This window comes from Podarcis gaigeae (assembly GCF_964106915.1).
Source record: "Podarcis gaigeae genome assembly, chromosome: 1".
Classification (NCBI taxonomy): Eukaryota; Metazoa; Chordata; class Lepidosauria; order Squamata; family Lacertidae; genus Podarcis; species Podarcis gaigeae.
The window spans coordinates 50,411,735-50,435,315 of NC_139678.1; the positions used below are offsets into that span (position 1 = coordinate 50,411,735).

Below are 23,581 nucleotides of genomic sequence, written 5' to 3' on the forward strand. Positions count from 1 at the left end.
TTGGTTTCTAAAGCAAGGTTTTGTGGTTGGAAGGAAGCCAATGGCTCCTGAATCTTGGATTGACTAGATGAAAAGCCTCATAACTTAAGGCTTCTATTACATAAAGTGCTACTTCATGTACTATATGTATGCAATATACAGTGGTACCTCTGGTTAAGTACTTAATTCGTTCTGGAGGTTTGTACTTAACCTGAAACTGTTCTTAACCTGAAGCACCACTTTAGCTAATGGGGCTTCCTGCTGCTGCCGCGCCACCGAAGCACGATTTCTGTTCTCATCCTGAAGCAAAGTTCTTAACCTGAAGCACTATTTCTGGGTTAGCGGAATCTGTAACCTGAAGCATCTGTAACCCGAAGCGTATGTAACCCGATGTACCACTGTATAAGGAATATGTGGACTTTTGAAAAAAGTGGTTAGCTTATGTTATAGATACTGTATAAGAACTTAAGAAGGGCTAGCTGGATGATGCCAGTTGCGCATCTAGTCCAGCATCCTGTTCTCACAGTGGCCAACCGGATCCCTGTGGGAAGACCATAAGCAGGACCTGAGTACAACAGCGCTCTACTCTCCTGACAGTGGAGGTAATTTTCTCTCTGTCTCCTTCAGCTCCTCAAAGTTGGCCTCCTCGACTCTGGCCTCCAGGGTATGCGCATGTTTTTGGAGAGCCAGATTCTTTCTAATGAGCGCATCCTCTGTCATGCTTCTGACTCTTGATGCAAAACAGTAGAGAGCTATTCTCCTTTTTTTAGACTTTTGCTGATACCCTTTGACCGCTGTTAATTGCAGTTTCCTGGATGGAACTCTAGCGTTTGGTTTATTTTAATTTTTATTGGCAAGGATGCAATCATTTTATAATTACTATTTAGTCAGACACTTCCCTTGGTTTTTCACCCCAATTGTGTGTACTCCAGGACCTCCTAACATGGGTGGAGTGAAGGAAGGAAGGAAGGGCTTTTGCTTTCATACCCATTGCATCACTTTCCCAGACTTGCTGGGGAGGTTTCTAAAGGGCTAAGGAAAGGTGAATATGATTTCCACTTCAAAACTGGGAGTAATTATTTCACTGAAGACCTAGGCTGACATAGGAGTTGGAGCGGTTTGCATTTTCAAGGTAGAAAATGGGCAGTGCCTCTGGATGTCCTGGGCTGCCCAAACAACGAGGACACCCCCCCCCTTGACCTCACTGAGGTGGTCTAAAGGAAATCAGAGGAATACATTTGGCACCAGCTTGGCTACAGGAGTTGCCAGAAGGAGGCTCCACTCTGGATTTGTGTAGGATTTACTCCTTAGCCTTTTCTTCTCCTGAAGATACCACACAAGGCAGCAGAGGTTTAGAATCCGAGTTTTCCTTCCCCTAGATGGGTCCCTTTCTGGCCCTCCCTTCACTCTACAGAAACTACCTTCTTGACCATTGGACCCTATATTAGTCTCAGCTGCTCAATCCACCAGAACCTGTCTTCACACACAGGGGAAGTCCTTAACTCACCAAGGGTTTGACACCCATCAGCTACCCTCACCTGGTTAAGCTGGCCAGTCAGAATGGTTTCCTGGCGTGTTGCTGCTGTCACATGCTGACAGCTTCTGGGAGTTACAGGTGAGAGCTGAGTGCAGGGTGAGGACCAGAGGTAGACCCCAGAAGGAACATGACGTTTCCCCCGCCAGAGGTACTATCCCTCCTCTAACAGTCTACTTTGAAAGAAAAAGGCTTCTGTTGTTGCCATTGTCAAGCATTTAGTTGTCAAAACTCTTCCTGATCTACTGCAATTTATCCAGCAGTCTAATATCGTAGCACATTGCTTATGTTCTTCTTAGGAGCTTACGTTCTTCTTGGGATCTGATGTTCTATGATACAGGAAACAAACTCCTGGACTGAGGATGTGCTCGCACCAGCACCCCATTCCTTAATTATAACTGTGTGTCCATCCACCCTGAACTATTATTTTGCACCTGGCTCTGATTGGTGGAGCTTGAAGTTCTAGTAAAAATCCAAAATAGATCTTGCAAGTTTGAAGATGGTCGACCCATGGCCAAGTATGAACAACACAGCCTGACTTTGCTGTATTGGCAGACATGCTGAAGAGTGAACAAGGGCCCCTCTTTGTGTGCAACCGTTTCCCTGTGTCACTTTCCCTCCCGCCCCTCTCTCTCTCCCCCTAACTTGAAGCTCATTTTTCATATTTAAGGAGGGCATTACATTGGGAGGAACTACTCCCTGTAGGTTCGGAATTTCATTTTGAGCAGTTGCCTCATGAGAGTAGCAGCAGTTCAATAGGATAATGGTATCCGCTATGAACCAGCGCTAATGGCCTAACCCTGTGGGAGCCAGAAGAATTCTCCCCCAGAGAGCCAGCATGCAAATTCCCTTCCAGGCGGCTACTGCTCAGACCTTTGGTGATTAGTCATGCTGGGGCTCAAGGCTGCATATGTTGGGAGGGGTGGGGTTGTGCGTTTTTTGTGCTACAGCTGAGGCCTGGGAGAGTTTGGTCTGCGCAGAGAAAGTGCTATCTCCTCTCCCATCACATCAATGTGCTCTGCCTTTCTAGGTCTTAAAATACCTCCCCCCTTTTATATGGAGAGGAAGACAGTATTTCCAGGAGTTAAGGAAACGAAGAGATAGTTCAGAATAAACAGGCTTTCTAGTTATGCCTTACTCCTCATTGGCCAGGATGGAAATGTAGCTTAAGTTACATTAGATATAGAAAGAGCAGAATTGGTATGGCTTATACATTGTTTTGAAAACGCCCCAATCACAAAGCTTTATTTTTTATACTGCATTTAACCAGTAAGGGGTTACAGAATGTTGTCATTGAGCCGAGAAATAAATGTGCATGATCTTAGATTGTCAACCGGCAGGTTTACATTCTTGTTTTAACCTGAAGTATATGAAACAACAAATATTTCTTCTGCTGTTCATGCAAGGCAAAATAAGGGGGTACTCAACCTCACATTAAGAGATCTGAAGGGAAAAACCCAAAGCTTGATGGTTTAATCCAAGTGTGCCCTTGCAGTTGTGTTCTAGGAGTTGTGTGATATGTGAAACATTGCTGTTTGGATCTGTGAAGCATTCAATTGTTTCATCATGAGCATAGTTTGCGAGTCCAACCCATGAAAGCAGTCATTTGAATGGTACCTAATTGCTGTCGAGGAAGGACTGGTCTATGGATTTAGAATTACACCATTTCAGAATGCAAATGGAGGCCCCATGTTTGAATGTTCCAACATGTTAAAAAACAAACTAATAACACCGACCATACCTCCCCATATGACCTGTGAGGTGGTTGTGAGAAAACAAGGCCTGTCACCTGGAGCTGTTTGACATCAGACAAAGCCGTGATGCCAAATTTATAAGCAAGTATTGGGAATGTACCAGTGCATTCCTTCTTCCTTTGCAGCTCTGGCTTGTAAAAACCTTATTTTCAGCTTCTGTTCCAGAGCTCTGAGGTGAGTTTGGGGCCAGCCAACATAATCCCATTCCACCTATTCACCTGGAGCATTTTAGAAGAGAGGACTTTTAATTGTAAGGAGTAAGGCCACCCATTGGAGGAGCAAGCAACTAATTTTGAAGTTCATCTTCCAATAACAGCCTGGTTATATGTTGTGGTAACTTTTGCATCCCTTTCTCCCTTGGCTAGGAACAGTTTTTCCTTCCTTCCATTTGAGATACGAGTCTTCAAGGCTGGTAAGGCTGGGAACATGGGCTTTGCTTTCCCATGTTAAACTTGCAGCCGTTGCCTTAGATAAAGTCAGGTAAATGGGGAAATGGAAAAGGACAATCTGTATTGTGTGGTTAACTGTTGTTTGCACTGGACAGTGGCAGGCAATTCCAGTTGATGTGGAGCTTGAAGCAAGCAACACTGACCATCCAGTTCCTAGACTGCAAGGGGACTTCTCTTTCCTCCTGCTCCTTGTGTGTGTTACTGCTGCATTCATTCCCCTGCCATTCTCTTGTGTTGCTGGAAGGGAAGAAGCCCAGGTGATGACAGCTGGGAGATAGTATCAGCAGACCAGGCAGGGATGAAAGGGTTTCACAATCTCCATCTTCTCTTTGCTCTATTCTATTCTTCCTTTCTTTTTTAAAAAAATAGTTGGAAGTAACATTGTTCCTTTGGAGAACACACCTGTCAGGAGCAAAGTCCCGGTGCTACTCCCTTCCAGTCATAGTTGGCAGCCCTTGAAAGCGCAGCCCTCCCAAAGGCTGAGAGTTTCTTTCAACCCTGAGGGGGAAGGCAGGGCTGTGATTGATTTATGCTGTCCTTTTGAATTCCGGCCTTTTACGGATGGCAGCTTCACCTTTCTAAGGGATTATTCTTCTTGCTTGCTTGGGGATGTGAGATTGCCAGTACTGAATAACCGCTGAGAATTGTGGACGCATTCTCACTGCGCGCGTCTTGGGATGTAGTTGGGGCCTCTCCAAATGAACAACTAATAGAGCAACAAGTGTGCCCTTGTGGCTCATTTGTCGTCTGGCATCCGCACGCATTCTCTTGCTTAGTTAAAAGAAGGAGGGGAGAGAAATAGGTTTCCCCCTTTTGCCAGGAATGTAGGAAGCTTCCTTATACTGAGCACAGACCATTAGCCTGTCTACACTGAGTGACAGTGGCTCTCCAGGATTTCAGGCTGGGCCCTCTTCCCAGCCGCACCCAGAGGTGCCCTACTCAGGGATCCATCATGGGGCATTCTGCATGCAAAGCAGATGCTCTACCAACTAAGCTACAGCTCTTGGCATAGCGATTCCTGATCTGCATTGCTTTTATGTCATGCAGCTTTCACTTTTGGTGATAGTGTGCTTTTGGAAATCTCAGGCTGAGCTACCCTCGAGGTATGGTTGAGCAGCATTTGGGATGCGGTCATCTCAGAGCGACTAACCAGGCTAAGAAGGGTAGCAGAAGGTGTGTAACAAAAAGAGATACCCTTGTTGAAACCTTGTACTCGTTCTACACGCCCGTTTTATAGTTTTGTTTTTCATCTTTTCATTTTCACCAGTTGTTATATCTGTTCTCTCTGTTTTATATACATTATAAAAAATGGAATAAAAAATATTGACCAAAAAAAGAATCCTGGTCTTCCTTCTTTTCATATGCAAGGGATAAACATAACAATTCTCTCCCACCAACTACTCAAATTTGTCTGTGGAGAGTGATAATAATCACTAATGCCTTAAGAATATGCTTGAAATGACATTACATAATCAATTTAATGTTTTATTTTTGGTGGAGATTGTATTGCATAACTAGACATACACCTAGTTTTTCTTGTAACCGTTTTTATTATTTTGAAAAAGAAAATAAATTAGTGAAAGAAAAAGAAAAAAGAGCTTGGATAAAGAGAGCCATGCCCAGACAGAAGTATCCTGGGTTCATTACTATTACTAACTTTGTTTTAGTAAGTTGGTCATGTGTAATTTCTCTTTTATTGTTCCTAGTTCTCTTGGCACAAAAGAACAAAAAAACCAAACCCACGCATTAGTGAAACCTTTTGGGTGCTCTTAATCAGTTACCTCTCTTCTCCTCCTTCCATTCTAGTGCTGCCCACTTGCTCCCCCTTGGATTTTCACTGCGACAACGGCAAGTGCATCCGTCGCTCATGGGTCTGCGATGGAGACAATGACTGCGAAGATGACTCCGATGAGCAAGACTGCCGTAAGTTCACTCCTCACCGGTCCTCAGAAACAGGGCAGAGCCACTACTGCTGTTCCACCCTACCTGGTAGGAAGCTAGAATAGCGGCTCCAGAGTCGTGACTCACCTGCCTGGGAAGCTGGCATCGTGGCTCCACCCCCACCTGGGAATCTGCTTCTGCAGGTCTCGTGTTCAGAATCTTTTTCCGAGAGCACAAAGAGTATAGCTGGCGTATCTCAAGCATAGCTGGCTCTTTGCAGGAGTAAGACAGGTCACTAAAAACCACCGTTGTTATTAGCAGCAGTTGTAATTACTGTGGTGTAGTTTGCAGTCCCAGCCAGGCTGGGCATTGAGTGGCCTCCTCTGGTAGGTGGGATGCACTGCCTCAAGCCCTTGGGGATGGTGTCCTCATGCTGCTGTTCGCTTGATGCTGGGCTCCCGTAATAAGGACGTGCCCCATAAATTGAAAGAGGACACAGTTCTCAATGATGCTGGACAGCACACAAACACTTTCCCGGCTAAGCGAACCTGTGTGTGTTTCTGACTTTGCTTGCTGTTTGTGCTTCCTGTGTCCTTTACAGCTCCCCGGGAGTGCAAGGAGGATGAGTTTTCATGCCAGAATGGATACTGCATACGCAGCCTGTGGCACTGTGACGGTGACAATGACTGCGGAGACAACAGCGATGAACAATGTGGTTAGTAGCCAAATCCCACAGAGATTGCTAGAGAAGGGCTTGCGTGGACTTTTGTTGAAGGCAGTGGGCTAAGATTTGTGAATCTTTGCAGGAAGACTGCTGGCAGTGGGGATTTAGGGTAGCAGATAGGGCTGGTTGGTCACTGCTTCCAAGTCAGTGGGTGAGATCGAAACAAAAAATGCTCATAAAGTATTTGCACAGAGGGAGAACGCTGGGAATTACTCTCCAACCAGACCGTTATTGTATATGATGTTAAAGTTATATTTATATAACCTGCAAATCCCGCCTTTCCTCCAAGGAGCTCAAGGTGGCATACGTGGTTCTCTCTCTCCCCCCCCCCCCCATTTTATTCTCACAACCTCATGAGGTACATCTGGCTGAGAGACAGTGGCCTGCCCAAGGTCACCCAGTGAGCTTTAGGGTGAACCCTAGTCTCCCAGTTCCTAGTCCAACGCTTCCAACCATTACACCACACTGGCTACCTCAGAGGAAATTAAGATTACACATTTGATTATTCTGGGCCAAGCAACAGGAACTATGCTGCATTCCTTTGTTGCTATAGGCTGCTCCTGGAAGATTGGGCCTCTCCCAGACAAAACCCCATTGTCGTGTTATCACCAGCCTTGTGTGAACCTTCTTGTATTTCTTCAGAATTCCTGAAGGTCCATTCAAAAATTAACCCATTGCCTAGTACAGTGGTACCTCGGGTTACAGACGCTTCAGGTTACAGACTCCGCTAACCCAGAAATAGTATCTCGGGTTAAGAACTTTGCTTCAGGATGAGAACAGGCGGCGGCAGCAGGAGGCCCCATTAGCTAAAGTGGTACCTCAGGTTAAGAACGGGCCTCCAGAACGAATTAAGGTCTTAACCTGAGGTACCACTATATTAAAAAGGAAAGAGCACATAAGCAGTGAGCACATTTGTGGGCTAGCAGATGATGAGGTGGGTGTTGAGGCACCTTCTCATGTTGACAGGTGGGTCGCCTGATCAGAGTCTGGTTCCTAGGAGGGTGGGATGGGATGGGGGAATGACCTTTGCATTGAGCTGCTCCTTGTCCTGCCTTGCAGATATGAGGAAGTGTTCAGACAAGGAGTTCCGCTGCAGCGATGGCAGCTGCATTGCTGAACACTGGTTCTGTGATGGGGATACAGACTGCAAGGATGGATCAGATGAAGAAAACTGCCGTAAGTATTCTCTCTCCTGCTCCTGTTGTACTTTCCACTCTGATGTCACATGGTATCTTTTGTAATGAATGCTAGGCTTACTTCAGTTTTCTCTTGAAATAAGGAGCTATTGTGACTCCGAACCCTGCAGTGGTGTAATAGAGCATATAGATTAGCAGTGCAAATCTGTGCAGGCATTTTGCCAAATTCATACTCCTGAGCCCAAAGCTCTGCTTAAAATTACATCACCCCTCCTCCCTTTGATAACAGCATGCATCTCTTAAGCTTTGAAATGATAATGGGCTGCAGCTAGAGCAGCTGTAACCTTCTGCAGCACTTTTCTTCTCTTTCTGTCTTAAAAGAGCAACGCGTTCTCCCACACTGATGTTTTTTAGAGTGACTCGTAATAAACGCAAATGGGGAAAAGTCACATTGAAGTTGAAAATCCATATTCATTATTCAAGAAGTACCTGTGAGCAAGGACGAACTTTAAAGGGTCTGATATGCTGCTCAAAGAGAAAGCAATAAGATTTTTAGTTGCAACGTCACCATTTCCGTTCATATTCTTCCTTGAGTGTTGCTCCGGAAACACTTAGGTGAAGGGGAGAGTTGTGTTGGACTTTTCTTCAAAGGAAGGGCATGTTGACCACCGCCACCCCCCAACCCCCATTATGCAGGTTGGTTATCATTAATAACATTTCTTCCAAGGAGCTCAAATTGACATACATGGTTTCCCCCCGTCCCCATTTTATCCCCACAACAATCCTGTGAGGTACGTTGGGTTATGAGACAGGGACGGGCCCTGGGTCACCCAGTGAACTTCATGGCTGACACTGGATTTGAAACCTGGGCTCCCAGTTCCTAACACTGACCTGCTGCCCCTGTAGAAGCAGGGAGGGGGGGGGGATAAACCACTCTGCAAAGTTTTCAACATCTGCAGCCAAACCAAGCTACCAGCCACGTTCTCTTACTCATAGTTGTGTGTAAAAGTTCTCTGTGTTTCTAAATTTGTGAGACTAAGATGACTGCAATCCCCTGAGCAGCCTGTTATCTTTTGATACGAGCTATTGTTGCTCTGTTGGTAGGAAAAATTCGGCTAACCTTTTGCTACCACTTATGAAAGTAGTGCTGCTTTTTTTCTTTTAAGTTAGTCTATTTGTTTTCTTGGTCCCATAAAAGCCACCATATTATTCATTTTGTATATCTCTGGTATCTCTTGGCAACTTGAGGGTTGTTCCCCCTATCTGCTTCCTGAGCACTGGAGCTTTGAACCACACCTTGAGCAAAGATTTTTGTGAGCATGGGAAAGCGGCTCAACTTTTTGGGGTGGGCTGGTGCCGGAAGAGGATCAGCTTTAATTTGTGCCAAAGATTCTGAGGAAGCACTCTGGATGAATTCCTTCCCAGGACTTTACCCTTGGCTGCAGCCTATGGAATCATCCCTCCCATAATCTCCCTTTGCTTGGTCCTTAAATTTTATCACCGGTGAGTTAAAAGATTATTGGAGTTAGCTGCTGGGAGTATTGGGGGAGCTGGCTGTAGCCTATTGTGGGGTTGCCTGTCATTTTAGCGCTTTTTATCAGGTTTCTGTTTCCCCCCTTACCTCTATGTCTGAGCAGTAGCAATGGAAGAACTCTCTCTCTCTTCCTCCTCCTCCACTTCTGTCTCAAGGGCATTTTGCAGAATTTGTTCTAGATAGGAGGAAACTTCAAAAGGTCTGGGGGTGGGGGTGGGGAAGACGACCGGGGCTGCCAGCTCCTGAAGGGCAAGGGTGGGGAACGGTGTTGTGTGGGGTTGTCTTTATTCTCCCCAGATAATAAGAGCTGGCCAGCAGCCAAAGCTGCAAATACTTCTGAGCCAGGAAAAAGGCTCTGAGAGAGAAAGCCAACCTCTCTCTTTCTCTCCTGTTCATTGGCTGGGCCTTCCCTCGCTGGTTATTAATAAACATCCATGCCTCAGGGATGGGAGAGGAACGAAACTCAAACGTTGCCATGTTTAGTGGCAGGGTAAAAGAGGGATTAGGAAAGGTATCTTCTTAGGCCTGGGTACTTCTTAAAAATCTGCCTTAATAGCTTTTAAAAAACACACACCCAAGGTGAGTAGTGTTTCCTCCTTTTAGAAAGGCGTAGCCTTGCTACATCATTTGTGCTTCTCTGCCCCCAAGTTCCCCATCCCTCTTGGTCAGTATTTGCAATGGAAAAAGGTACATGGCCAGAACGGTTGACCCCAAGCATTGTCTGGACCAGAGGTGATGAGCATGCGTTGAGCTTTTAAGCTCTACCCTTTTCCCTACAACCAGAGCCACGTGCAAAACATTGGCTTAGTGGGGAGGGAGGACGCAAGCACTTCAAATTGTGGCAGCAGCATGTGTGCGACCCCAGAATTTGTTTGTAGTACCAGAACCAAGTTGAATTATTAATGGAAAAATAAAAAATAAAAAAATCTACTCTTTGATTTTCATTCACACCAGGGTTTCATTCTTTCAGCAGTCTAATTTAGAGAGGGAGGAGTTTCCTCCCCACTCACGCTGCTATTGGTAAATTGGTCAGGAGTCAGATTTACTGATCTTCTGTGGATCACCAGAAGATGTACCACTGCCCACCCTTGGCCGTTCATTTGCCTTACCTAATCTAATGCTGGTGTGTGTGTGTGTGAACACTTGTGCATCCCCTACTGTGGCAGTATCTTTTTCTTTTTGTGTTCTGTGGTTCTGGTTTCTTCCCTCTTTGATTCTTACAGTCCTGACAGCGGTGCCTGGGCACATTGTCCCAGCACACACAGAATGTTCTTGTCCTGCCTAATTCTCCTTGGAGGGCTCTTTTCTGTGCCATAAAGAATTGCCGTGGAGAAGGGCTTCATTGTAAAACCTTTGTCATAGATTATGCTGGGTGCTGCACAGGGTCAGAGTTCTTGGGAAGAATTCTTACAATAAAAAAAAAGGGGGAGAGAGAGATGCTTGTTCTGGCATCATTTTGAAAGAAGCCGAATTCTTCAAAAGCCTGGCACCACTCAGGATGTCTTCAGCTCAGCAGTGTTAGCAAGATTTAAACTCTCAAATGTGCCCTCTGCTTTTCAGCCTTAGCAACTTGGCTAACATCAGACCTTGGCACAGTCAGCTCTTAGGTGTACATGGGTGTGGTTCCAGGGACAGGGAAAATTATAGCTCTGTGATGGCCTGGAGCTATCTCAAAAGGTTAGCTTGCTTTGGGGGGGGGGCTTTAGAAAACAGCGGGCTCAGAGCACTTGATGAACACTTGGCATGCTTGCGGATTGCCATAAATCAGTTCACATTATGGTTCCCACATGGATTTGCCCATGTGCTGAAATCTGCTGTTCTTAATATGTGTACTGTCACACACACACACACTGCTGCGTCTGCCTGCCCAAATAATTCTATTTTTGGTAGCGTTCATCAGGGTGCGGCACCACTGAACAACAGCTACAGGGTTACTTTTCAGGGACATGCTATTCCTGCTGCACCTGAATGTCAGGAGGGGACTGCCTCTTCCACGACACCCAAATTTTCAGCATGCTCATTGTATGCACTATGCTGGTTTTAATGTGTGGGACCGCTAGGGGCAGTTACCATGTGGAAGGTGGCCTAGGTAAATTAGGCAAATACCCTTATGTGAGACCTGATACGTAGTATTGGGATAACAGTAGGGAAGTGCTGCAAAGGTTTCATTCTTGGTGGACACTTGCAAAGCAATGAACATTTCGTCCAGAAATAAAGATTTGCAGCAGTGCAGGTAACACTCTTGAAACTTTTCAGTGTAGTGGCAGGCTTGCATATGCGTGATGCCTTCCTCTTTTGTTCTTCTGTATTTGAGAAGGGCCACAGTTTAGTGGTAGGTCATCTGCTTTGCCTACAGAAGGTCCCTGTTTCAATTCCTGACATCTTCAGGTAGTGCTGGGAAAGATTCCTGCCTGAAGTTCTGGCCTAGATTGACCAAGGTGTGACTTGGTTCAAGGCCATTTTCTGCGTTCCTGTGTACCTTGTTGCTCACAGTGCCAAAAGCACTAGCCTTACATAAGTATTCTTCATCCTTTTTTTTTTAGCATCAGATATTCCAGCAACAACATGTAGCCTGGAGGAGTTCCAGTGTGCATATGGGCGCTGTATTCTGGACATCTACCACTGTGATGGAGACGATGACTGTGGGGACTGGTCTGATGAATCCGACTGCTGTAAGTTACCTGAGGCGATGGCGTGCTGGGTGGGTTGCTGCATTGCATTTAAAACAAAAATCAATTTCATTTCTGAGAAGACAAAACTGTGCTGCATCGAGAATCTGTAGCTTCTGCGCTCAGAAGAAATAGTACAAATCCAAGAATACATTTGCTTCCAGCGCTTCTGTTTGCAACAAGGGATTTCCGCAGAATTAACACTGGGTTGGAAAGGCAAGAAAGGAAATGTCCTAGGGAACATGCAGTGGAGGTACCTGGGATTTACTCTAATTTGGGCTCAATAAAGAATGGATTGCAATGCACTCTCTTCTCTTTGCAGCCTCTCACCAGCCATGCCGCTCAGGCGAGTTCATGTGCAACAATGGTTTGTGCATTAATGCTGGATGGAGATGTGACGGTGACTTTGACTGTGACGATCAATCGGATGAGAAGAATTGCAGTGAGTGCCTTGGGGCTTGCAGAGGAGGTTTAGTGTAGGGGCAGCAAGGGGATGTGTGGCCCTGGTGATATCAGACAGGGGGCAACTTTCAGTTTTGGATAAGACACGCTGGCTTTGTTGTTTGGATTATATATTTGTGTTTCTGTTGCTAGGTATTCGTTTAATCTTAGTATGTATTCATTAATATGTTTGACCTATTAATGCTTGCATGGCTATTTAAATTTAGGGATGTTTTGCAATTAGTGAATAATATTTAAACGTTGCTGTGTTTTATTATATAAACTTTTTTGATACATGCTTATTTGCCTTATTCAATATTTGTAATATTATTATACCGCCCTATACCCAGAGGTCTAAGGGCGGTTCACATAAAAAGATCACGGTATATAAAATAAAAATGAGACTTTATTTAAAGTTAGGGATGCTTTCCAATTAGTGAATTCTACTGAAAAGTTGTCTAAACCATTTCTGATGGTGTGAGGAGGCACTTTTGGGTAAAGTGACATACAAAAAAAAACATGATGACGAAGAACAGGTGGAATTCACTGAGTTCTCTCATTTTATTTCCTCAGCTACGTCTATGTGCACAGCTGACCAGTTCCGCTGTAAATCCGGCCGCTGTGTCCGCCTCTCTTGGCGCTGCGATGGGGAGGATGATTGCACTGATTACAGCGATGAAGAAAACTGCGAGGATACAGGTGAAAATTGTGAAAGCAAACCGTTGTGTTGCAGGGTTTTGTGTGTCTCCCACCCCAATCCGCCTTCCGGTATTAGAATCATTTCTTAAATATTAGAATTTACAGAATTGGGAAGGGAGTTCCAGAATTTGGTTCCAACTACTGGATGAAGCAAACCAGTATGTCCCGATCCTTCATTTTAATACTTGTTTTTATTAAAGGGTTTTCATAGTTAACAATGAAATCCCGTTGAAAATAATGGATCTGAGTTAGTCATGTCCATTAACTTCCGTGGATTTACTCTTTGTGGGACTAGCATTGAATACCACCCAATGTAATATAGTATTACTTCAAGTTAACAGTGAAAGTTGAGGCTAATCAGCTAGATGCAGTAGGTCAATGTTCTGACTTGGTGTTAGGCAGCTTCCTGTATTTTACTGAGGATGTGGAATCTTCTAGAATGGAGATAAACTAGTATCCTTACTGTACATGAAAATTAGATTACTTTCTCTTAACTGCTTCTAACTTTCCTTTATGCCCCTTTAGGAAGTCCCCAGTGTGCCCCAGATCAATTTCTGTGCAGAAATGGACGCTGCATTGGTCAAAGAAAGCTGTGCAATGGTGTAAATGACTGTGGAGATGGCAGCGATGAGAGCCCTGACCAAAACTGCCGTAAGTCAGGGCTACCGTACGTCCGGAATTTCCCAGACATTTTCACATCACATTAGACCATACCTAAAATAAACTGTGGTTTAGTGTGGACAAGAAACATGCTTCCACGCACTGCAAGAAACATAGGTGCTTTGTTCCTCCTCTGCTCCTGCTGCGGTGCCCTAAGACAGGTCACTGTCTGGCTTCTTTTGTAATCTGAACCTGTGCCCATGGTTTGTTTCCTGTAAACAGACCATAAGCAGTAAGCCAAGAGTAAACCTTGGCTTCCACTCATGGTTTGTTTGGAGAGAAACAAACCATAAGCCCTGGGTTCAGACAACGCGCAGAGTGTGGATGTTTCCGGCAGGAGTGGAGAAGTAAAATGCGAGCAGCATGCACCAATATACTGACAATTCACATGAAGCCATAGGTGGGTTTTGTTTTTGTTTTTTTAAAGCTATGGTTTAATGTGATGTGTTAACCTGGCCTTTGTAGTGCTTCTGCAACATTTTAGAAAAAATAAGCAGCTGCCTGGTGAGTTTTCAACTTAATGTGCTTCTTCTGCAGGCCTTCGAACTGGAGAAGAAAACTGCAACCTCAACAACGGGGGCTGCGCCCAGAAGTGCCAGATGACTCGAGGGACGGTGCAGTGTACCTGCCACACAGGTTACAGGCTCCTGGAGGATGGGAGGTCATGTCAAGGTCAGCAGCCTCATGCCTTGGGCCATCTGTTGGTAGAATGTCTACAATATGAGTGGATGTGGATTTTAGATTCCTGCTCTGGCCTCTACCCCAGTGCTGCCAGGATTGGGGTTTAAACAAGTGTAGGGCCAACGACGTAATTGCTCTGGGACTCATGTGCTGTTTGCCCACTGGATATACTGAGCTGAAAGGCCTGTTGGTCTGAGCTCTTAAGTTCTTAGCTCCTCTTGCGATCTCTATCATGTAGTGAGCTGAAAATTAACAAGTGTGGAATCCAGAGCATAAGGAAGAGCTTTCCAGTCCCTTTTGCACACCTGAATACTTTCTTCCTTTTCCCTGCTTCAGATGTGAATGAGTGTGCAGAGGAAGGCTATTGCAGCCAGGGATGCACCAACAACGAGGGCGGCTTCCAGTGCTGGTGTGAGCAAGGCTACGAACTTCGCCCCGACAAGCGCAGCTGTAAAGCCCTGGGTAAGAAGGGATTCTCCACTCTGGTTGGACCGTCACTACCGTGCCTGATGCAATGTTATCTGCTTAGTTTGGAGCATCAGCTTTTATTTGGAGTTCAATTCTGAGTTGCTGATTGCACCATAGAATAAGACCCATGCTCTTTCTTTATCTCCCCGCTGCCTGCATGCTCCTGTTGAAAATAGAAAATGGGTGTGTTTGGTGGCAGTGGTGGAGCTCTATGGCTGTGCTTTGAGCATTTTAGCAGACAGTTGCACATCAGGGTAAGAAATAGCAGAGTGGGTGTCGGGAAGCCTGGAATGAAGAGCACGATTGGATTTTTAGTGAATGTTTGCTTGTCAAAGGCTTTGAGGTGGCTGAGCCAAGAGATTTGCAGTGCTCATGTGAGGCTTTTTTGCTAGGATTTAGATATGCTGATTCATCTGATTCCTGAGAAACCACATGGCAGCTGTGCCAGTCCCATCAGCAAGTGCTGCAGATTCTGACTTGAGCAAAACACAGGAGTTATGGGAAGGGAGGGTTGACATGGGTGCTGTGGCCCATATGCAACCCCACCCCAATAGGAAAAATTTTCACAGATTCCCTTCCCCACATTTCAGATTGAGTTTATAAGGAAGGAGTTGAAATGGAAGACGTTTGCTGGTTCTTATATCGGCAGAGCATTCCAGAGGGCTGGGCCAATGACACTAAAGGCTCTGTTTCTGTCCAGTGAGCCTCACCAACATGGGGAGCAACCACCGACTCTCCTGCCGACGTTCTCAGCGATCAAGCTGGGATAGAAGGGTTCAAGAGATCCCTGAGGTACCCTGGACCTAACTTGTTCCAGGGCTTCAAAAATTAATACAAGGACCTCAATGGGCAACCAGCACAGATGTTTTAGCAATGGCTTTGGCAGGGATCCCCATCGCCAGACTGGCCACTAGATTCGGCTGGAGCTTCTGAACCAGACCCAAGGGAAGGGCAGCCCCATGTAGATTGCATTGCAGTAGTCCAGTCTTGAGGTTACTGGTGCATGTACTACAGTGGTCAGGCAACATCCTGATATTGGTATAGATGTTCTTGTTAATACATTTCTCTGTGTGTTTTAGAGACCTTGTGTTGTCTTTATGACAGTGATGGCGTCCAATCTTACCAGCCCCACTCCCTTTGTCTGTCCTTGTCCTTCAGGGCCGGAGCCTGTGTTGCTTTTTGCCAATCGGATTGATATCCGGCAGGTCTTACCCCACCGGTCAGAGTATACCTTGCTGCTGAACAACCTGGAGAATGCTATTGCCCTTGATTTCCACCATAGCAAGGAGTTAGTCTTCTGGTCTGACGTCACACTGGATCGCATCATGAGGGCTAATCTCAATGGCAGCAATGTGGAGGAAGTTGTGTCCACAGGGCTGGAGAGCCCAGGTGAGCGTCTTTGAGAATTTCAGAGTCACGGGGAATAGAAATATATTGACTGCATATATTGAAGCGGGGAATGATGAATCTCTAGGTCGATAAACTAGTGGTTTTGCTAGCGTAGCGCTGCTTTGATTTGGCAAGGCATGGCGAAGGAAGGACTCTGCTCCCCCTTTTCCTTTAGGAAGGGAAAAATTATGGTAGTTGCTTCATGGGATTCTCTTCGTTGCACAGAATACACTAATCACCTTGACTTCCCAGGTGGATTGGCCATTGACTGGATCCACGACAAGCTGTACTGGACAGACTCTGGAACATCTCGCATTGAAGTGGCAAACTTGGATGGCACCCACCGGAAGGTGCTTCTCTGGGAGAACCTGGAGAAGCCTCGCGCAATTGCCCTTCACCCCATGGAGGGGTGAGTGAGGAGGGGTTGGTTTTCAGGGTGGTGGTTCCCATGTTAATTTATTTGTCCAAACATAAAGGTAAAGGTAAAGGTACCCCTGCCCGTACGGGCCAGTCTTGACAGACTCTGGGGTTGTGTGCCCATCTCACTTAAGAGGCCAGGGGCCAGCGCTGTCCGGAGACACTTCCGGGTCACGTGGCCAGCGTGACAAAGCTGCATCTGGCGAGCCAGAGCTGCACACGGAAACGCTGTTTACCTTCCCGCTGGTAAGCGGTCCCTATTTATCTACTTGCACCCGGAGGTGCTTTCGAACTGCTAGGTTGGCAGGCGCTGGGACCGAGCAGCGGGAGCGCACCCCGCCGCAGGGATTCGAACCGCCGACCTTTCAATCGGCAATGTCCAAACATACTGAACTGAAACTGGCCAAGCTGACCTGCAGACAAAACCAGCTGGAGGTTCCAACTGGCGTGTATGCGGTTCTTCTTCTTCTTCTTCTTCTTCTTCTTCTTCTTCTTCTTCTTCTTTTGCTAATTTCCCTTTCACACCTGCACCCAACCCTCCAGCGTGACTTTTCGGAGGGCTGCAGGGAAATATGAAATTTGCAAAAATAAATCTTCTCTCTTTCTCCAGCAGCAGGAGCATCTGTTGAATAGAGTTCTGCTCATGAGAACTATTGTCCTAGCAGTGAAGCTCTTCCCATTCTCCTAGGCCTCATAAGTGCTCCTGAACACCTGAATGCATAATCTCTTGTACCAATCATTTTGCCATAGATATATGCCTGGTTGCTTTTCACATAATCCACAAAGACCCCATATTTCCAGCCTTTACAACTTTTCTCTTCTCCAATAGCACCATCTACTGGACAGACTGGGGAAATACTCCTCGCATCGAGTACTCCAGCATGGATGGCTCCAATCGACGCATCATTGCTGACACTCATCTTTTCTGGCCAAACGGGCTAACTATTGACTATGCAGGGCATCGAATGTATTGGGTGGATGCCAAGCATCACGTTATTGAGAGGGCTGACTTGGATGGACAGAACAGGAAGGCTGTTATTAGCCAAGGTGAGATAATGGAATGCCCCTCCCTCACCAAATTTGATGGGTTTTAGGTGCCTTTTAAAGTCATATCTTTTCAGTCTGACGTTTGGATAAATGGTTTCAAAATAGAGTAGACGCTTGCCCTTGCTGATTCTGATTTGCTGTTACGGATTTTGATGAGTTTTTCCAGTGGTTTTTATTGTTGAGTTTATTACTGTACTAGGACTGTGACTCGCTCTGGGATTGAGTTCAACGGAGAGCAGGCAAAAAGTGGCTCTGATGAAATAATGAATAAGGACAGTGGGACTGTTGGCCACTGGACTTCCAGTGCTAAGAAACTACAGACACAGTGCACACCCTGCCTGTGTCTTGCACATTTAATTGTATGAGGCAGAGTTAGCAATGAGAGAGGCCGCTGCCCATCTCCTTCACTAGTCAAAGTGAAGTTTAAACTCTCGAGTCACATAGAATAGGGATGCACTGTATGCAGTTTGTTCACAGCTCTGATCTAAGCTATACTTATCTTCTTAAATCAGCAGTCATGTTTCTCCTTCGAGTGGGCTTCATCTATGTCTTCTCAGCTCGTGACTTGGCCATGCTTACTCCTTTAATTGGAGACAGTTCTGAGTTAGAGGTAGAAGCACTCGGTAGAAAGAGTGGTTTTGTTTTCTCTGGAGGCTAGAATAATCCATGTGCCTTAACTGCCCTCTTGCTGCAGGCCTTCCACATCCGTTTGCCATCACGGTGTTTGAAGACAGCCTGTACTGGACAGATTGGCATACCAAGAGCATAAACAGCGCCAACAAGTTTACTGGCAAGAACCAGGAGATCATCCGCAACAAGCTCCACTTCCCCATGGACATCCACACATTGCATCCTCAGCGCCAACCAGCAGGTAACCTCAGAAGGAAAAGGGCTATGGTGACTAGTGCCTGCTATCTGCAGACTCTCTTGGGCCAGATTCAGCTAATCAGTCCTGATAGGAGATGCCAGCACAAGGTCTTCTGCTAGTGTAACAGGTTCCCCCCCCCTCTTCCTTCTCCTTTCTTCCACATTTGACATGCGGGGGGTGGGGGGTGGGATCAGGGGAACTCCTAGAGCAGAGTTTGGGGGCAGGGAGACAAGGCGAGATGGTTCCATCTGGCAAACTGAAACGCTTGTGTTGACGGAATAGTCTTTTTAGTGGTATGTTGAACTCCTCCCATTGTATTTGCACTGACATGGTTAAAACATAGAGCCTGAAAAAAATAGCCATCCCCTGTTGTTAAAAAAACATTTGTAGAGTATGTGTCCTGTTAGAATTCTGAGTGGGTTAGGTTTCATTAAATTAACCCCTATCAAAATAAATGTGGGGTGCTTTCGGACCTCTCAAACCCTCCCTTTTTATTTTCCAGCTTATTTCCACCTAGAAAAAAGGGTAGGCTTTAAAGGTCCAAATCTTGACTCTTGATTCTGAATGTTTAGGCAGAGCAACTTCAGGGATCATGGTCACATGAGCTATCTTTGTAACTCAAAGCAGCTTTTCCAAAGCATGCCCTTTTGAAGCCCTGAATCTTTCCCAAACACCAACTAAAGCCTTTGCTTTCTCTACTAGTTTCCTTATATGTGGTTGTTTTTGGCTATTTGAGCAGGGAGAAACCGTTGCGGAGCCAACAATGGGGGCTGCACTCACCTGTGCCTACCGAACAACACGTCGTATACCTGCGCTTGTCCCACAGGCTTTCGGAAGACCAGCAGCCACACCTGTGCTCAGAGTAAGTGTGATAAAGAAGAGCTTTTACACCTTGATATGTGTCTGTGCACACGCATGCACATGCATGTGAAAGTGAGAGAGAAAGAAAAAGAGAGGAGGAGGGTTGCAGGCAAAACAAACAGAAAAAAGGCATATTCTATACTATGGATGATCAGGGAAAGGAAGGTTAAAATGGCAGTATTGTAAAGTGTTTATGTAAACAAAATGGGTAGTATGTAAAGTGCTTCTATACATTGATGGCAGAGCTGCCTTTTAAATGTTGTGTTGGATTCTGGTTGAATCTATAAAAAAATACTATAGAGCTGGAAAAGATGCCGGAGAGAACTTGCAAAATGATTGGTGTAATTGAGCCCTATATGAAAAGGTGAATATGTTTGAAGGTTTTTCGCTTAGAACAATAAAAGACAGCTTTGTGATTTTTTTGTTAAATTGAAAAGTGGGTTACATCACAATAAAGAGATGGAGATGGAACACGACATGAGTTTGTAAAGTGGTGTGGATAATGTGGATAGAGGGAATGCTTTCTCTCATGTCATACTAGATTTCAGGGTCACCTAATGGAATCAGTCATGATTCGAGACAGACAAAAGACACAATGCGCAATTCACTTATGAAATATACTATCACATGCCACTTGCATAGTTGTTTCTTAAACAGGGTTCAGGCAAATTTTATACTGAATTGTTTCTTAAACAGGGTTCAGACAAATTTTATACTGAATTTATACTGTTCTGTTTCCATGTGGAAAGGATTCACCTGTTTCATACTTTAAACAGTTTTATCTGTTTTATAATTGTATATTCTGTTGTTGCCTGCCCTGGGACCTTAAGGCAAAGGACAGACAGGAAATCTTATAAATAAATTAGTAAATAAGTTATGGGGCATATGTTTATGAACAGCTCCTAGCCATGACACTCCTGATTCAGAAGCAGTATACCTCTGAATGCCAGTTACTATGGCAAATTTGCTTTTGTGCCCTGCTCCTGGGCTTTCCAGAAGCATCAACTTGGTCACTGTGAGACACAGGATACTAGGCTTGACTGGGCTGATCCAGCAGGGCCCTCATGTCCTTATCTCTTATTTATATGGGAGACTGGTGAAAGGATGATTCTCCTCCTTTTAGAAGGGCTGTCAGCCCGCTTTCATTTTGTGTCAGATTTGCTTCCCTTGGGGAGATGCTTTCCCAGCAGCACATCCTCCTCTGTCCCCATCCCAAGCATCCTCTGCCAACGGCAGATGCGTACAGCATCCTACCCACTTGCTAGCTATGCATTGTCTGTCCTCCGCTATATTGGATACACATGTCATAGAAGTCCATGCAAAAGGGGCGTGGATGCAGCAGAGCTTAAGACGTAACGAGATAATTTTCTGTTGTCTGTTACCATGTTGTTGAACTTAGAGAAATTAAAAGAAGACCTTTCGACCTTTGATCAGGTCTTGACAAGTTCCTGCTTTTTGCCCGAAGGATGGACATCCGTCGTATCAGCTTCGACACAGAAGACCTGTCTGATGCCGTCATCCCCTTGGCCGATGTGCGCAACGCAGTGGCCCTGGACTGGGATGCAAAGGATGATTACGTCTACTGGACGGACGTCGGCACTGATTCCATTAGTCGGGCAAAATGGGATGGAACAGGACAGGAGGTAATGGGCTTCTGGGGTGGTGAGGGCACCGCACAGCGTTGTTTTGGAAATTTAAGCCTTTCCGAAGATGAATATTTCAGTTTGATTGACTTCTCTGTATTGCTGGCTTGGCTGCACACCGGCATGCGCATGCCGCCTTGCAAGTGCCTGTGGGCAGCTAATGCAATCAAGCATTGAAATGAGGGCATCTGCGCCGTCCAATAAATGAGTGAAATGAAGATAGCTAGAATATGATCTAGACTGTCGGGAGATAATTACAGTGTACCTTTCTCAAACAGCTGAGACAAATTAAATTTTAAGTCCCGCTAGCGCACATCAATTCTCTAATCATCTTTTGTGTGCACCGACAATTTATCATTGAAGCAGCCAGATGATGGCATGCTACATCTTAGTTTGTTCTGCATCCATCTCTTTGACGTTGATATTCACTTATCTGTGAACATCCATTCGTAGTTGAATGTGGCTAGTACAAGTTTCTGCTGCTGAGCAGGATCCAGCAGCAAGTCTGTTAAGGGTACCCCTCTCTCCCCCTAAGATTCCTTCTTGCTTTTGTTTCTTGCTAGGTTGTGGCAGATAGCAGCCTGGAAAGCCCTGCTGGTCTGGCTGTGGACTGGGTCACCAACAAGTTGTACTGGACAGATGCAGGTACTGACTATCTAAAACCACCTTAGTCTCTGGAGCATTGCCTCCTAAATCCTAACTGGGCCATACCAAATAATGCATATTTGGAAGTATGAACAATATCCCCTCCCCCACAGACAAACTGGTTGGCATATTACATCCTTCTATGGACATGCAATGGATTGTTTTCAGACATCACAATAAATCTGTGGTTTATCAGCCATGTCCCCCGCCCCCTGGGTTTGGTATCTTCCCACTCCTGTCTCCTCCTCCAGCTTGGTTGTGAGGATAATAATGAAAGCTTCCTCTCCCAAATTCTATTACTTTAATGTGTCACATCTGAACTGTAAACGGTGGTTAATCTTAACTATGGTTTGTTGAAACGAATTGGATTAATAAACTGTGGTTTGAAGTTGGCCATTTTGAAACGAGGTTCATCAGTTTTGTAAGGTTTGAACAGCACAGTGAGTTGTGGTTAATCAAAAATGGGCCAAACGCCTTGTGACTATGTTGGGAGGCGGGGGATAGCTCAGGGGTAGGCGAGACTCATTTTCTTCCCATTAAAAATTAAACCATGGTGTCCAAATGCTGCTTTCCTAGAAATTCAGGGAGTATGAGCTCCTGTTTAATAATCAGAGAAAGTAAAGTTCTGAAATAGAAAATTTCCACAGGATGTTCTCAATGGCTGCACAAATGTCCTTGCATGACATTTCAAACATCTTGCCGTGCACCTTATTCCTATATGGATTTGTTTGTATAAACCACAGAATTAAAGCTTTTCCTCAAGCCGTTTCATACTGTGGCTTGAGGGCTGCATGTTTGGATGCTTCCCCATAGGGGAAGCATGATTTATTTTCTCTGCATGTGGAAAATAAAGTATGCTCAGGTACAGAGATGATCCAGCTTCCATTTGTCCCTGACATGCTATTTTTCTATGCACAGAGGTCTTCATGGTGTAGTGTTCAAAACATGCAGCCCATCACCTGCGGCCTGAAGTGGTACAGTCCAGGACATGATTTACATTTGGTTATGCTAATAGCACCTGGTTCTCTGTTTCACTGATTTTAGTGGAAGTTGCTTCCGAAGTAAGCTTGCTTCAAAATGCAGCCTAGTTGACTGAGAGTTTGTAGAGATGTGGAGTGGGATTCTAAAGCAAACTTCTCAGGTTCGCTGAGCAATTTAGCTTGCTGATAATTTCTATTTGGGTGATGGGAGTGAAGTGGAGACTGTACTTTTGTATAGCTGTTTCTCTTTAATGAGGGACGCGGGTGGCGCTGTGGGTAAAACCTCAGCGCCTAGGACTTGCCGATCGTATAGTCGGCGGTTCGAATCCCCGCGGCGGGGTGAGCTCCCGTCGTTCGGTCCCAACTCCTGCCCACCTAGCAGTTCGAAAGCACTCTTAAGTGCAAGTAGATAAATAGGTACCGCTTTATAGCGGGAAGGTAAATGGCGTTTCCGTGTGCTGCGCTGGTGCTGGCTCACCAGAGCAGCTTCGTCATGCTGGCCAGGTGACCCGGAAGTGTCTCCGGACAGCGCTGGCCCCCGGCCTCTTAAGTGAGATGGGCGCACAACCCTAGAGTCGGACACGACTGGCCCGTACGGGCAGGGGTACCTTTACCTTTTACCCTCTTTAATGGTCTCCCCTATGACTCTGGAGGCTTATGGTCTTTCCATCCTCTTCCTCTAATCTATGCAGGAACAGACCGGATAGAGGTGTCTAACACAGATGGAACTATGCGGACTGTACTGATCTGGGAGAATCTAGACAGACCCAGGGATATTGTGGTGGACCCTGTTGGAGGGTAAGAAGCTGCTTTCGCAGGAGTCTGCATAGCAGGGTCTCCTTTGTGCTATTGTGTTTCAATTTTTCATGCCACTGCCCTGCAAGGTCCCTGTTGCAATTCCTGAAAGGTTGGGGGGGGGGCTGGACGCTGGTGTGGATGGCTCTGCTATAAGAGCAGGACTGGGAGCAATCAGACTGCCCTAGTCCAGCCATCCTAATGCGAGGCTCCTCCTCCTTAACTCCTCATGTGCAAGCCAAGAACAGAAGGGGCCAAAGCATACCTGATCAGAGTTGCCTGTAGGACCAGGTGTAATTTCAGTAAAAGTGTAAAAGAAACGAACAC

At 45.7% G+C, this 23,581-nt stretch overlaps 1 protein-coding gene across 5 annotated transcripts in view; it reads left to right on the forward strand.

The window, feature by feature from the left end:
* The window catches only part of LRP4 (LDL receptor related protein 4), a 99,511-nt gene that overhangs the window by 50,676 nt on the left and 25,254 nt on the right, over positions 1-23,581 (forward strand). For 3 of the 5 annotated variants that reach the window (XM_083748725.1, XM_083748728.1, XM_083748727.1), the window contains exons 3-19: positions 5,523-5,639; positions 6,199-6,312; positions 7,381-7,497; positions 11,535-11,663; positions 11,983-12,102; positions 12,675-12,800; positions 13,326-13,451; positions 13,998-14,132; positions 14,478-14,603; positions 15,768-15,998; positions 16,251-16,407; positions 17,245-17,462; positions 18,157-18,333; positions 19,067-19,192; positions 20,626-20,834; positions 21,398-21,479; positions 23,152-23,257. In XM_083748725.1, coding sequence (XP_083604851.1) covers positions 5,523-5,639; positions 6,199-6,312; positions 7,381-7,497; positions 11,535-11,663; positions 11,983-12,102; positions 12,675-12,800; positions 13,326-13,451; positions 13,998-14,132; positions 14,478-14,603; positions 15,768-15,998; positions 16,251-16,407; positions 17,245-17,462; positions 18,157-18,333; positions 19,067-19,192; positions 20,626-20,834; positions 21,398-21,479; positions 23,152-23,257 — 2,416 coding nt within the window. The remainder of the gene's footprint in view (positions 1-5,522; positions 5,640-6,198; positions 6,313-7,380; positions 7,498-11,534; positions 11,664-11,982; positions 12,103-12,674; positions 12,801-13,325; positions 13,452-13,997; positions 14,133-14,477; positions 14,604-15,767; positions 15,999-16,250; positions 16,408-17,244; positions 17,463-18,156; positions 18,334-19,066; positions 19,193-20,625; positions 20,835-21,397; positions 21,480-23,151; positions 23,258-23,581) is intronic. The other 2 variants (XM_083748729.1, XM_083748726.1) reach the window with 1 other exon arrangement.